We start from the raw sequence: 12,457 nt of genomic DNA, 5'->3' as shown, positions 1-12,457 counted from the left end.
AGGTCGCTAGCTCTCTAGTTTGCGAGTTAGCATGTGTCTCAAGACCCTGCAGTTGCGCAATATGTTGTAAATAAAAAGAGTATAAATGTGACTATAGTTGTGTTTTGTCATGTCTACAGGGCTCTAATAATGCTTTGTTCATTTTAATCTGAAAAAAATAATTTGTCTACCCACCAACTATATGTGGTTTCTTAAGTTTTTATTATTTGATGTTTTATTATTATTATATTTATTTATTACTGATTGATTGATTTTCTTTATTCTTGATTTGTTTATTTATTTTTCATCTTATTTTGTGCAGAAAAATAAAAATTACGATATTTGAGATGGAAATGGAATGTTTTATCAGAGCTTTTATTGTAGAAAATCGAAACCAAAGCAAATTTTATTCATTTTTTTGTTTTTAATAAATGCGGTTTTTTGGGGTTTTTTTTGGAAAACCTGATGCGGCCCAGCCTCACCCAGACCCTAGCTCCAGTGGCCCCCAAGTAAATTGAGTTTGAGACCCCTGCGCTAAATGTTAGCTTGCATTTGTTGGTGAAATCATTTCAGTCTCGCTCTCTTTGCTTTCCTGTGCGTAGCGGTTACCATAGCAACACAAATCCAAGCCCCTGTACCGGGAGGGCATGTTCTCTTACCTTCCCTGATGACTTTACTCCATGTATAATGAACAGGTAAGTGATGGCCCAGGCAAGCAGAAGGCACAAAACTTGGCTTGTCTGCACACCTCCGGTCTCTTCAATAGTGGGGGAAATATTCAGTGTTTCCCTGAAAAAGAAATACTGCGTGGAAGAAGCCTTCCGGCACTCTTCTAGCGGTCCTGTCAAGTTGGCATTAACAGGACACTGTGACCAAGGCAGGACGGACTGTGAATGCAAACCAGGGAGTTTGAACTCATGAACAAATGAGCTCTGGTGTCGTCTTGAATGACATGGTGCAAGATGATGATGAGCCACTTACTTGAAATGAATTAAAGAGGTACCAGAAACTCCATGCGTTGATGATGTTGTAGTAGAGGCAAAGATACAGGGAAGCCATAACGCTAGCAAGTCCTGAAATGACAACAAAGATGGCTTCTTTGAGAATAATGAGAGGTACAATTGAATACAACAGACAGATTCGAAATAAAATCAGAAATCACTCCACACTCTTTATTGCTCTCTGGTTCTACCATATCTTACTTATTGTGTGGAAATATGGGCTAATAACCATAAAAGCAATCTTCACTTGCTAAATGTACTGCAAAAAAGGTCAGTAAGGATAATTCATAATGCCCCCTACAGAGAACATACTAACTCCTTATTTCTAAAATCACAAATACTTCAACTTGCTGATATAGTTCATCTTCAAACAGCTAAAATAATGCACAAGGCTAAAAATAACCATCCATCCATCCATCCATTTTCCTCCGCTTATCCGGGTCCGGGTAGCGGGGGCAGCAGTCTTAGTAGGGAAGCCCAGACTTCCCGATCCCCGGCCACCTCCTCCAGCTCCACCGGAAGGACACCAAGGCGTTCCCAGGCCAGCTGTGAGACATAGTCCCTCCAGCGTGTCCTAGGTCTGCCCCGGGGCCTTTTCCCGGCTGGGCATGCCCGGAACACCTCACTAGGGAGGCGTCCGGGAGGCATCTGGACTAGATGCCCGAGCCACCTCAACTGACTCCTCTCGATGTGAAGGAGAAGCGGCTCTACTCTGAGCCCCTCCCGGATGGCTGAGCTCCTCACCCTATCTCTTAGGGTGAGTCCAGCTACCCTACGGAGGAAACTCATTTCAGCCGCCTGTATCCGCCATCTCATTTTTTCGGTCATGACCCAAAGCTCATGACCATAGGTGAGGGTGGGAACATAGATCCACCGGGAAATTGAGAGCTTTGCCCTCCGGCTCAACTCTCTTTTCACCACGACGGTCCGGTACAGCGACCGCATTACTGCCGAGGCTGCACCGATCCGTCTGTCGACATCACGCTCCCACTTTCCCTCACTCAAGACCCCGAGATACTTAAACTCCTCCACCTGGGGCAGGACCTCATTCCCAACCCGGAGGGAGCACTCCACCCTTTTCCGACTGAGAACCAAGGCCTCTGATTTGGAGGTACTGAGTCTCATCCCAGACGCTTCACACTCAGATGCAAACTGTCCCAGTAAACGCTGAAGGTCGCAGCCCGAATCATCTGCAAATTGCAGAGATGAGATTCTAAGGCCCCCGAACCGAACTCCCTCAACACCTTGGCTGCGCCTAGAAATTCTGTCCATGAAAATTGTGAACAGAATCGGTGACAAAGGGCAGCCTTGGCGGAGGCCAACGTTTACCAGAAACAGGCTCGACTTACTACTGGCAATGCGAACCAGACTCCTGCCCCGTTTGTACAAGGACCGGATAGCACGTAGTAGCGTGCCGCCAATCCCGTACTCCCGGAGCACCCCCCAAAGGACGCCACGAGGGACACGGTCGAATGCCTTTTCCAGATCCACAAAGCACATGTAGACTGGTTGGGCAAACTCCCATGCACCCTCAAGCACCCTCGTGAGGGTGTAGAGCTGGTCCAGTGTTCCACGACCAGGACGAAAACCGCATTGGACCTCCTGTATCAGAGGTTCGACCAACGGTCGTACCCTTCTCTCCAGCACCCTGGAATAGACTTTCCCAGGGAGGCTGAGGAGTGTGATCGCCCTGTAGTTGGAACACACCCTCCGGTCACCCAGCTATTCCTTCCACCGTCCGACTACATCCCCAGTCGAGGTCAGCAGGCCCCCGTCTCCACTGTAAACAGTGTGGACTGGGCACTGCTTCCCTTTTCTGAGGCGCCAGATGGTTTGCCAGAACCTCTTCGAGGCCGACCGAAAGTCGTGCTCCATGGCCTCACCGAATTTCTCCCACACCCGAGTTTTTGCCTCGACAACCGCCGAAGCCGCGAACCGTTTGGCCTGACGGTACCTGTCAGCTGCTTCCGGAGTCCCACAAGCCATCAAAGCTCGATAGGACTCCTTCTTCAGCTTGACGGCAGCCCTGACCTCTGGTGTCCACCATCGGGTTTGGAGCCTGCCGCCACGACTGGCACCGACCGCCTTGCGGCCGCAGCTCCGGTCAGCTGCCTCAGCAATAGAGGAACGGAATATGGCCCATTCGGACTCAATATCCCGGTCCTCCCCCGGGATGCAGTTGAAGCTCTGCCGGAGGTGAGAGTTGAAGACTCGACAAACGGGAGACTCTGCCAGACGTTCCCAGCACACCCTCACTACTCGTTTGGGTCTACCAGGTCTGTCCAGCATCCTCCCCCGCCATCTAATCCAACTCATCACCAGGTGGTGATCAGTTGACAGCTCAGCCCCTCTCTTCACCCGTGTGTCCAGAACATGCGGACGCAGGTGTGATGATACGACTACAAAGTCAATCATAGACCTGCGGCCTAGGGTGTCCTGGTGCCAAGTGCACTTATGGACATCCCTATGTTCGAACATGGTGTTAGTTATGGACAAACTGTGGTTCGCACAGAAGTCCAATAACATCACACCGCACAGGTTCAGATCAGGGAGGCGGTTCCTCCCAATCATGCCCCTCCAGGTCACACTGTCATTGTCCACATGGGCGTTGAAGTCTCCCAGTAGAACGACGGAGTCACCAGCTGGGGTGCTCTCCAGCACCCCCCTGATGGACTCCAAGAAGGCCGGGTACTCCGAACTGCCATTTGGCGCGTACGCACAAATGACAGTCGGGACCCTTTCCCCAGCCCGAAGGCGTAGGGAAATGACCCTCTCGTTGACCGGGGATGACTCCAACACAGAGGTACCAAGCCGGGGAGCTATTAATAAGCCCACACCAGCTTGACGCCTCTCCCCTGCAGCAACTCCAGAGTAGAACAAGGTCCAGCCCCTCTCGAGGAGTTTCGTTCCGGAACCCAAACTGTGGGTCAAGGTGAGTCCGACTATGTCTTGTCGGAATATCTCAACCTCTCGCACAAGTTCAGGTTCCTTCCCCACCAGCGAAGTGACATTCCATGTCCCAAGAACCAGATTTGGCCGCCGAAGACCAGGTCGCCTACGCACCCGCCCTTGACCGCCACCCAACACACAATGCACCGGACCCTTATGCTTGCCCCCGTAGGTGGTGGGTCTACGAGGGGGAGATCCCGTGTGGCTTCTTCGGGCTGGGCCCGGCCAGGCTCCACGGGTGAAGGCCCGATAAAAACAAGCAATTAGCTAAAAATGTCATCCAATACTTCTCTACAAGAGAGGAGAAATATGATCTCAGGGAAGAAGTACATTTGAAACACTTCTATGCTAGGACTACGTTATGCTAGCCATAGCATTTCAGTATGTGGAATCAAACTATGGAATGGATTGAGTAAGGACCTCAAACAATGCACAACGATGAGCCAATTCAAGAAACAATACAAGCAGTTGATGTTTGCTAAATACAAGGATGAAGAGTCTTGAACCAGTCATGATGTGCTATATATATCACTATATTGACACTTACTATGGTACACATTATGTCATTGGATGCTCATATCACCTTGTACTTCGGTACGAGGTACATTATTTAAAAAAAAACAAAAACAACTTAAACTGTACAAAGTGATTGTAAAAGCACCAGATGGAGGGGTAGGATTTAATAAGCTTTGCTTCTTCCTACTCCTTTTGGACATGTGGAACTGTGAACTGATTATGGGATGCACTCAATTGTAATCTGATGCATGTTCAAATGAAATAAAACCATTACCATTACCAGTACCAGTACCATTACCATATTAGTGTTTATCAAGCCTGCAGGAATCATTGTATCCTGGAGTTGTTGTTTATCTCAACAAACTAAGCTTTCTCGTGACGTTTAAGGCAGGCACACAAGGGGGCACCTCATACCCCCTCAGCTTTGTTATGAAAGTCCTTAAGGAGCTTAAGGATTCCGTCAGAATATTTCAGCCTTGTTGGCAGAGTTCATTTAAAAATGATTTGCTTTCCTGGCACAGGCCTGATTTGTTAAAGAACAAGTGCACAATCCTTATGTGAGACATGAACAGACGTCTTACTCTATTCTTCGCAGATAAAAAAAAGAGGCAGAGAATTATTGCATGTAATAGGACGCACCTATTCCGCCTATCAAGCGTTCTAAAAAAATCTCCAAAAAGCGCTCTATTTACATAATGTCCTGTATATTAACCAAGCTACAGAGACAGCAAAATACTATAATACATGCTATTATGAATAGAATGGATAGAAAGACCTGTTGGAGGTTTTTGGAGGTGTTTTAATAGCAGGCTTACTTAGCAATGGTGTGTCCCATTATGTGCAATCTTAGCTGTTTTTTTTCTCGAGAACGCATAGAAATGAAAAACTTGTGTGTTCTTGTCTCACGTAAGAACTGTAGACCAGTGTTTTTCAACCCTTTTTGAGCCACGGCACGTTTTTTTACAAAAAAAAAATCTTGTGGCACACCACTAACCAAAAATGTTACAAAATGTCACCACGACCTCACACGTGCATCAATAAGTCTATGGGAGGAACAAGGTAGGTGTTGCCACACGGACCAATATTACATTGCTCTGCCAGTCTTTACACCACAGACACTCCACAGTAGCCACGTTTTTACATCACCACTTTTTCTCTTTCCGAATTTCTTTTTCTCTTTCCATTGTTTCCTCTTTCGGGATACTCTTTCGAGTATCCATGGAAAGGAATATTCCAATCTCTTGTCTACATGCGTCATGAAAATCAAACAGAATAGTCAATAGGGCATGACCGGTAAAATGCAAACATCAACATCACGTGATACCGACTTCCCCGAGTTTTTCTTTCACTTGTTAATAATTCCGTATTGTCAGTTTTTCGTCTGTCCAGTCTTGAAATTTAGTTTGAATCAAAAACAAACTTTGCTTAGTCCAGTGCCGATTGCTGGCCTCCATTTTTAAAAGTCAAGAACGTCTGGATCTGCGTGTTACGTCATATCTGATCATGCGCTGAAAGAACGCACCCGGGATCAATTTAAACAGGAAAAGATCAAATTCAATCTTGCTAATATTTTATAATTAAACTCAGGACATGTTTTATATAGATATATATTTTCTTTTTTAATAAAACAGCACTTGTGAATAAAGTACAGAAGGGTTTAGATCGGGGTCTCAAACACCAAATGTGGTGCCAAATGTGGCCCGCAGAACACTAGTTTGATATGAAAGTTTAATGTTAGTGCGGCCCGCGCAAGTTTGATATGGATGCTGTATGGTATCATGTACCCAGAAAAAATTATTACGTTTGATTAATGTTCATGTTAAAGGTTAAATAACTGTTAATAGTTATCCTCCCTATCCGTGTGGAAGTGGTAAGTTTTTGGCTTTTTAAGTTTAAAGGAAATAACTTGAAGGCTACCGTTTAGGTCGCTAGCTCTCTAGTTTGCGAGTTAGCATGTGTCTCAAGACCCTGCAGTTGCGCAATATGTTGTAAATAAAGAGTATAAATGTGACTATAGTCGTGTTTTGTCATGTCTACAGGGCTCTAATAATGCTTTGTTCATTTTAATCTGAAAAAAAAATTTGTCTACCCACCAACTATATGTGGTTTCTTAAGTTTTTATTATTTTCCGTTTTATTATTATTATATTTATTTATTACTGATTGATTGATTTTCTTTATTCTTGATTTGTTTATTTATTTTTCATCTTATTTTGTGCAGAAAAATAAAAATTAAGATATTTGAGGACAGTGGAATGTTTTATCAGAGCTTTTCTTGTAGAAAATCGGAACCAAAGCACTGAAAAAGTTTGTATATTTTTCTGTTTTTAATAAATGTGTTGGGTTTTTTTTTAGGAAAACCTGATGCGGCCCAGCCTTGCCCGGACCCTAGCTCCAGTGGCCCCCAGGTAAATTGAGTTTAAGACCCCTGGTTTAGATTCAGTTTCACAGATGGCGCTAATGCACATGAAAGCTGCTTGCCAACCGCCAATAAACAACAGAAGAAGAAAAACACCACGAAGAAGAAGGCACCCTGACAACGTTTGAGCGGGTACAAGATACCTCAATCGGATTGGTTAAAGGAATATTCCATCCCTGTTCAATTCTTTCCGTTTGAGCAAATAAACCAAATGCAATTGGAATATTTGGGTCCATGTATACTATTGACATAATGGCTATTGACATAATATTTGCAAATGATGATTAGTAAATGTTAATTATAAAAAGTGATATACTTTATTTATTTTTATACTTTATATTTATTTTTATATTTTTTTAAACAAAACGTCAACAGCAATACAATACTGGACATACACAGCACACAATTTGGCTATCCCACATTCCCTGTCATGGTGCAATTTGAGTCATTTCTTTGATTTTTGTACGTTAACTGTCCATTTTACCCATTTTTCTCCATACATGTATTCTTCAGTACTCAATCTATGTGTCAATAGTTCCATGTCATGTATTGTGTTCATCACACAAAGCCAGTCCTCCATTATTGGAGGTCTTGGATGAAGCCATTTTTTGGTAATAGGCTTTTTTACCTTCATTCATTTTCTACCGCTTATCCTCACGAGGGCCGCGGGAGTGCTGGAGCCTATCCCAGCTGTCTTTGGGCGAGAGGTGGGGTACACCCTGCGGGGGACTGGTCGCCAGCCAATCACAGGGCACATATACGTAGACAAACAACCATTCACACTCACATTCATACCTATGGACAATTTGGAGTCACCAATTAACCTAGCATGTTTTTGGAATGTGGGAGGAAACCGGAGTACCCGGAGAAAACCCACGCATGCACGGGAGAACATGCAAACTCCACACAGAGATGGCCAAGGGTGGAATTGAACTCTGGTCTCCTAGGTGCTAACCACTAGACCGCCGTGCTACCAACATGATTTTATATAAATACCTATCTTCGCTTAACACAAAGTCTCCCACCAGGTGGCCCATATACAACGTCTCGCATAAAAAGGTCACACTGTAACCCAAAATCCTCTCCATGGTTTTACATACCCTCTTCCAACAATGAATGATATTTGGGCAGAACCAAAACACATGTGAATGGTTGACATCGACTGTACCACAGTGAACTTTAACATATTTTTGTTTAATTTCTGGTGTAAAAAATTTTTTTTATTTTATTCTTCCAGCAATGCTCCCTCCAGACCCGAGATGATGTTGTGGTGTTTTGGGTCATAATCATACCCAACCATTCAGTTTCTGTAATGTTAGTTTTGAGCTCTTTTTCCCATTTTTCATTAATATATTGAGTATTTGCCTTTCCCTCCATTAAATTTGTATATAGTATGGATAGTATCCTGGTACTTTTTGGTTTATCAGCAGACATTGCCATTTGAATCTTCTTCTATTCATGCAAAATTTTATTTTCCTGTCATAGTCATTTCTCATTTGTACGTATCTAAAATCATCGTTTTCGCCCAAGTCAAATCGTTGTTGTAGTTCTTGGACGCTCATGAATTTCCCCTTGTTTACTATTGAACACCATGCCTTTATACGAAGCTAAATAATTTTCTATAGTTTGAATACTTTGCATGGTGTACCAAATGTCGCTAGCAGAAAAACAGTGGACAGTGATGCTGGCGTTCCAGCGGTTTACACTTCATGACAGTCTTGAGCAGGGGTCTCAAACTTAATTTACCTGAGAGCCACTGGAGCTAGGATCTGGGCAAGGCTGGGCCGCATCAGTTTTAAAAAATAAAACGCATTTATTAAAAACGAAAAAATATACAAACTTTTTCAGTGCTTTGGTTCCGATTTTCTACAAGAAAAGCTCTGATAAAACATTCCACCGTTCTCAAATATCTTAATTTTTATTTTTCTGCACAAAATAAGACGAAAAATAAATAAACAAATCAAGAATAAAGAAAATCAATCAATCAGTAATAAATAAATATAATAATAACAATAAAACGGCAAATAATAAAAACTTAAGAAACCACATATAGTTGGTGGGTAGACAAATTATTTTTTTCAGATTAAAATGAACAAAGCATTATTCGAGCCCTGTAGACATGACAAAACACGACTATAGTCACATTTGTACTCTTTTTATTTACAACATATTGCGCAACTGCAGGGTCTTGAGACACATGCTAACTCGCAAACTAGAGAGCTAGCGACCTAAACGGTAGTCTTCAAGTTATTTCCTTTAAACTTAAATAGCCAAAAACTTACCACTTCCACACGGATAGGGAGGATAACTATTAACAGTTATTTAACCTTTAACATGAACATTAATCAAAGGTAATAATTTTTTCTGGGTACATGATACCATACAGCATCCATATCAAACTTGCGCGGGCCGCACTAACATTAAACTTTCATACCAAGGCGGGGGCCTCAAACTAGTGTCCTGCAGGCCACATTTGGCCCGCGTGTCTGAGACCCCTGGTCTTGCGCCTTAGAGGTTTCTGAACATCCGACCTATTTACTTTCATCTGAAGGCAAAGTTCTGACCCTTCCTTACACATAATATTTACAAATAATAATAAGAATAATGCATTTTATTTCAAAGCGCCTTTCAGGACACACAAGGTCGCTGTAAAGAAGATAAAAACACGTGTCTACACATGAAAAGGGCTAAAATGCTACTATGCCGATATTAGCATGCTAGCAATGCTAACATGTCAGCAAGCCAAGTGCTTATATATGTCTACTCATGAAAATGCAAAAAATGCCAGTATGCTAACATTGGCATGCTAACAAGTATCATGAAGTCCTCTATTTATATTATCTACATATTTAAATTCCTTGACCATGAACAATGGAAGAGTATGCTAACATGCTAATGTTAGTAAGAAACTAAGGAGCTGTCGATGGAGAGAGAGAAGGAGTCAACTTTAGATAAGGTGGATTTGGTGCCGATGAGTAAGAATTCAGTTGTATTGCTACTAAGTTTCAGAAAGTTAGAGGTGAACCATGATTTTATTTCAGAGACCCAGGAGGTGAGGGAGGGGGGTGGGAATGTGGAGTTAGCTTTGGAAGAAAGCTAGAGGTGGGTGTCATCCGCGAAGCAGTGAAAGTGAATGTTAAATGACTCAAGTGATGATCTTGGAAGTGTTCGGTGCCAGTCGTGGCAGCAAAGTTAGGTTTGACTTCACATTGTCACAATGACTCCAGCTCAGTTAGATATCATATACCATATATGGTTTGATGATAATAGATTGTCCTTGAACCTAAGTAAAACTAAAAATCATGCTGTTTGGTAACAGCAGAAAGGACATGAAAATAAACTAAATTACGAAAATAAATTTCTGGGGATCACAATAGATGAAAATATGAGAAACCTCATATTACAAATATACAACATAAGGTGGCCAGAAATATTTCAGTATTGAACAAAGCAAAATTTGTTCTCAATCAGAAATCACTCCACACTCTTTATTGCTCTCTGGTTCTACCATATCTTACTTATTGTGTGGAAATATGGGCTAATAACTATAAAAGCAATCTTCACTCGCTAAATGTACTGCAAAAAAGGTCAGTAAGGATAATTCATAATGCCGCCTACAGAGAACATACCAACTCCTTATTTCTAAAATCACAAATACTTCAACTTGCTGATATAGTTCATCTTCAAACAGCTAAAATAATGCATAAGGCTAAAAACAACCAATTAAAATGTCATCCAATACTTCTCTACAAGAGAGGAGAAAAATGATCTCAGGGAAGAAGTACATTTGAAACACTTCTATGCTAGGACTACGTTATGCTAGCCATAGCATTTCAGTATGTGGAATCAAACTATGGAATGGATTGAGTAAGGACCTCAAACAATGCACAACGATGAGCCAATTCAAGAAACAATACAAGCAGTAGATGTTTGCTAAATACAAGGATGAAGAGTCTTGAACCAGTCATGATGTGCTATATATATCACTATATTGACACTTACTATGGTACACATTATGGCATTGGATGCTCATATCACCTTGTACTTCGGTACGAGGTACATTATTTAAAAAAAACAATCTTAAACTGTATTATGGAAAGCAGGAAGTGAACAAATATAACAGTGATTGTAAAAGCACCAGATGGAGGGGTAGGATTTAATAAGCTTTGCTTCTTCCTACTCCTTTTGGACATGTGGAACTGTGAACTGATTATGGGATGCACTCAATTGTAATCTGATGCATGTTCAAATGAAATAAAACCATTACCATTACCATTACCATATACAATTACCATATTTTGCAGACTATATGGCACATTTAAAATCCTTACATCTTGTCAAAAAAGTCAACCGCTGGATATTGGTTTCAACGATGACAGAAGATAACATTCACCAAGATGGGAAGGCAACACAGTTTCGCGGTTGTGGAAGCCTGGCCTAAAGGAGCAGTCTCAAGTGTTGTCCGAGCTTTCACAAAGGCTGGAATGATCACTGAACAGCTCATTAAAGGGAAAGACCAACGGATTTTAACCAGCTTTCAGTCTTTTCGAGTTGTTTTTTAAGGTATATTCGTGCCAACGACGCCAGAAAATAATTAACCTTAACTAAGTAATCATTTTAATTACCTTCCGGAAGTGACGCACTGGGTTCATCTCGCCCAATACAACAACAACATAACACACTGATCTTACCTGCAGCGGGCTACACAGTTGATCGATCGCATGCAAGTTTACTTCTAATATGCCTGCTTGCCTGCTTGTTCCATTTAAAAGTCACTTGTAACGAGTGAGTGATCTTAAAACTTCTCATACCTATGCTTGGTTTGATCCAGAGTGTCCTGAACAAGTTACACGAAGAGGTAGAGTTCTGTAAATACATACGCATTTGTTAGAGTTCCTCTAGGTCCTCTTGGCTTTGGAAATCTTCTCCAGTTGTACTGGTGGCTCCTGAAGTAGGTGTCTAGCACAGCTTCATTTAGGTGAGCCACGAAATCTGGGTGCTCAGTCACACACTTCTGTACATAGCCTGGATGCTCGTCGTCTTCTTCCACATCAGTTGGCTCAGGGTCGAATTGGTCCACTATTGTTTGTGCTTGTTGGATTTCATGACAGCACACACATTCGTCTTCTGTCGGCATGGCTTGGCATTTCTGGCATGTGCACCAGTAGTCGCCGGTAACCCGGCCGGCTGGTATGGCCGCCATTGTGGTTGTTCTGTCCGCCTCTTCAGCCGCTCTTCTCCTGGCTTCTACTTCTTCTGCTGTCAAGTTTGGCTCAAATTGGTAAGGCCGAATGGTTCCTCGATGAAAAAATTCATCTTCAGAAGACGAACTATTCCCAGAAGACGCCATAGTCTCATATGGCAAGTGAAGTTGGTCGGTCGTGTGTAGCGTGTCAATGGCAGTCAGTGTGTTATGTTGTTGTTGTATTGGGCGAGATGAACCCGGTGCGTCACTTCCGGAAGGTAATTAAAATGATTACTTAGTTAAGGTTAATTATTTTCTGGCGTCGTTCGCACGAATAGACATTAAAAAATAACTCGAAAAGGCTGAAAGCTGGTTAAAATCCGTTGATCTTTCTCTTTAACAGGAAAAA

The 12,457-nt window shown here is 42.5% G+C and overlaps 1 protein-coding gene across 4 annotated transcripts in view; it reads right to left on the bottom strand.

Moving 5' to 3' along the window:
- The window catches only part of slc6a20 (solute carrier family 6 member 20), a 51,214-nt gene that overhangs the window by 21,546 nt on the left and 17,211 nt on the right, over nucleotides 1–12,457 (bottom strand). For all 4 annotated transcript variants that reach the window (XM_078790687.1, XM_078790686.1, XM_058053143.2 and 1 more), the window contains 2 exons: nucleotides 961–1,052; nucleotides 639–866 (listed from right to left, as the gene is read on the bottom strand). In XM_078790687.1, the coding sequence (XP_078646813.1) occupies nucleotides 639–866; nucleotides 961–1,052 (320 nt within the window). The remainder of the gene's footprint in view (nucleotides 1–638; nucleotides 867–960; nucleotides 1,053–12,457) is intronic.

This window comes from Doryrhamphus excisus, linkage group LG5 (assembly GCF_037039965.1).
Source record: "Doryrhamphus excisus strain RoL-2023G ecotype Guam linkage group LG5, RoL_Dexc_Guam_v1.1, whole genome shotgun sequence".
Taxonomy (NCBI): Eukaryota; Metazoa; Chordata; class Actinopteri; order Syngnathiformes; family Syngnathidae; genus Doryrhamphus; species Doryrhamphus excisus.
This window is presented reverse-complemented; position numbering and strand designations above follow the sequence as displayed.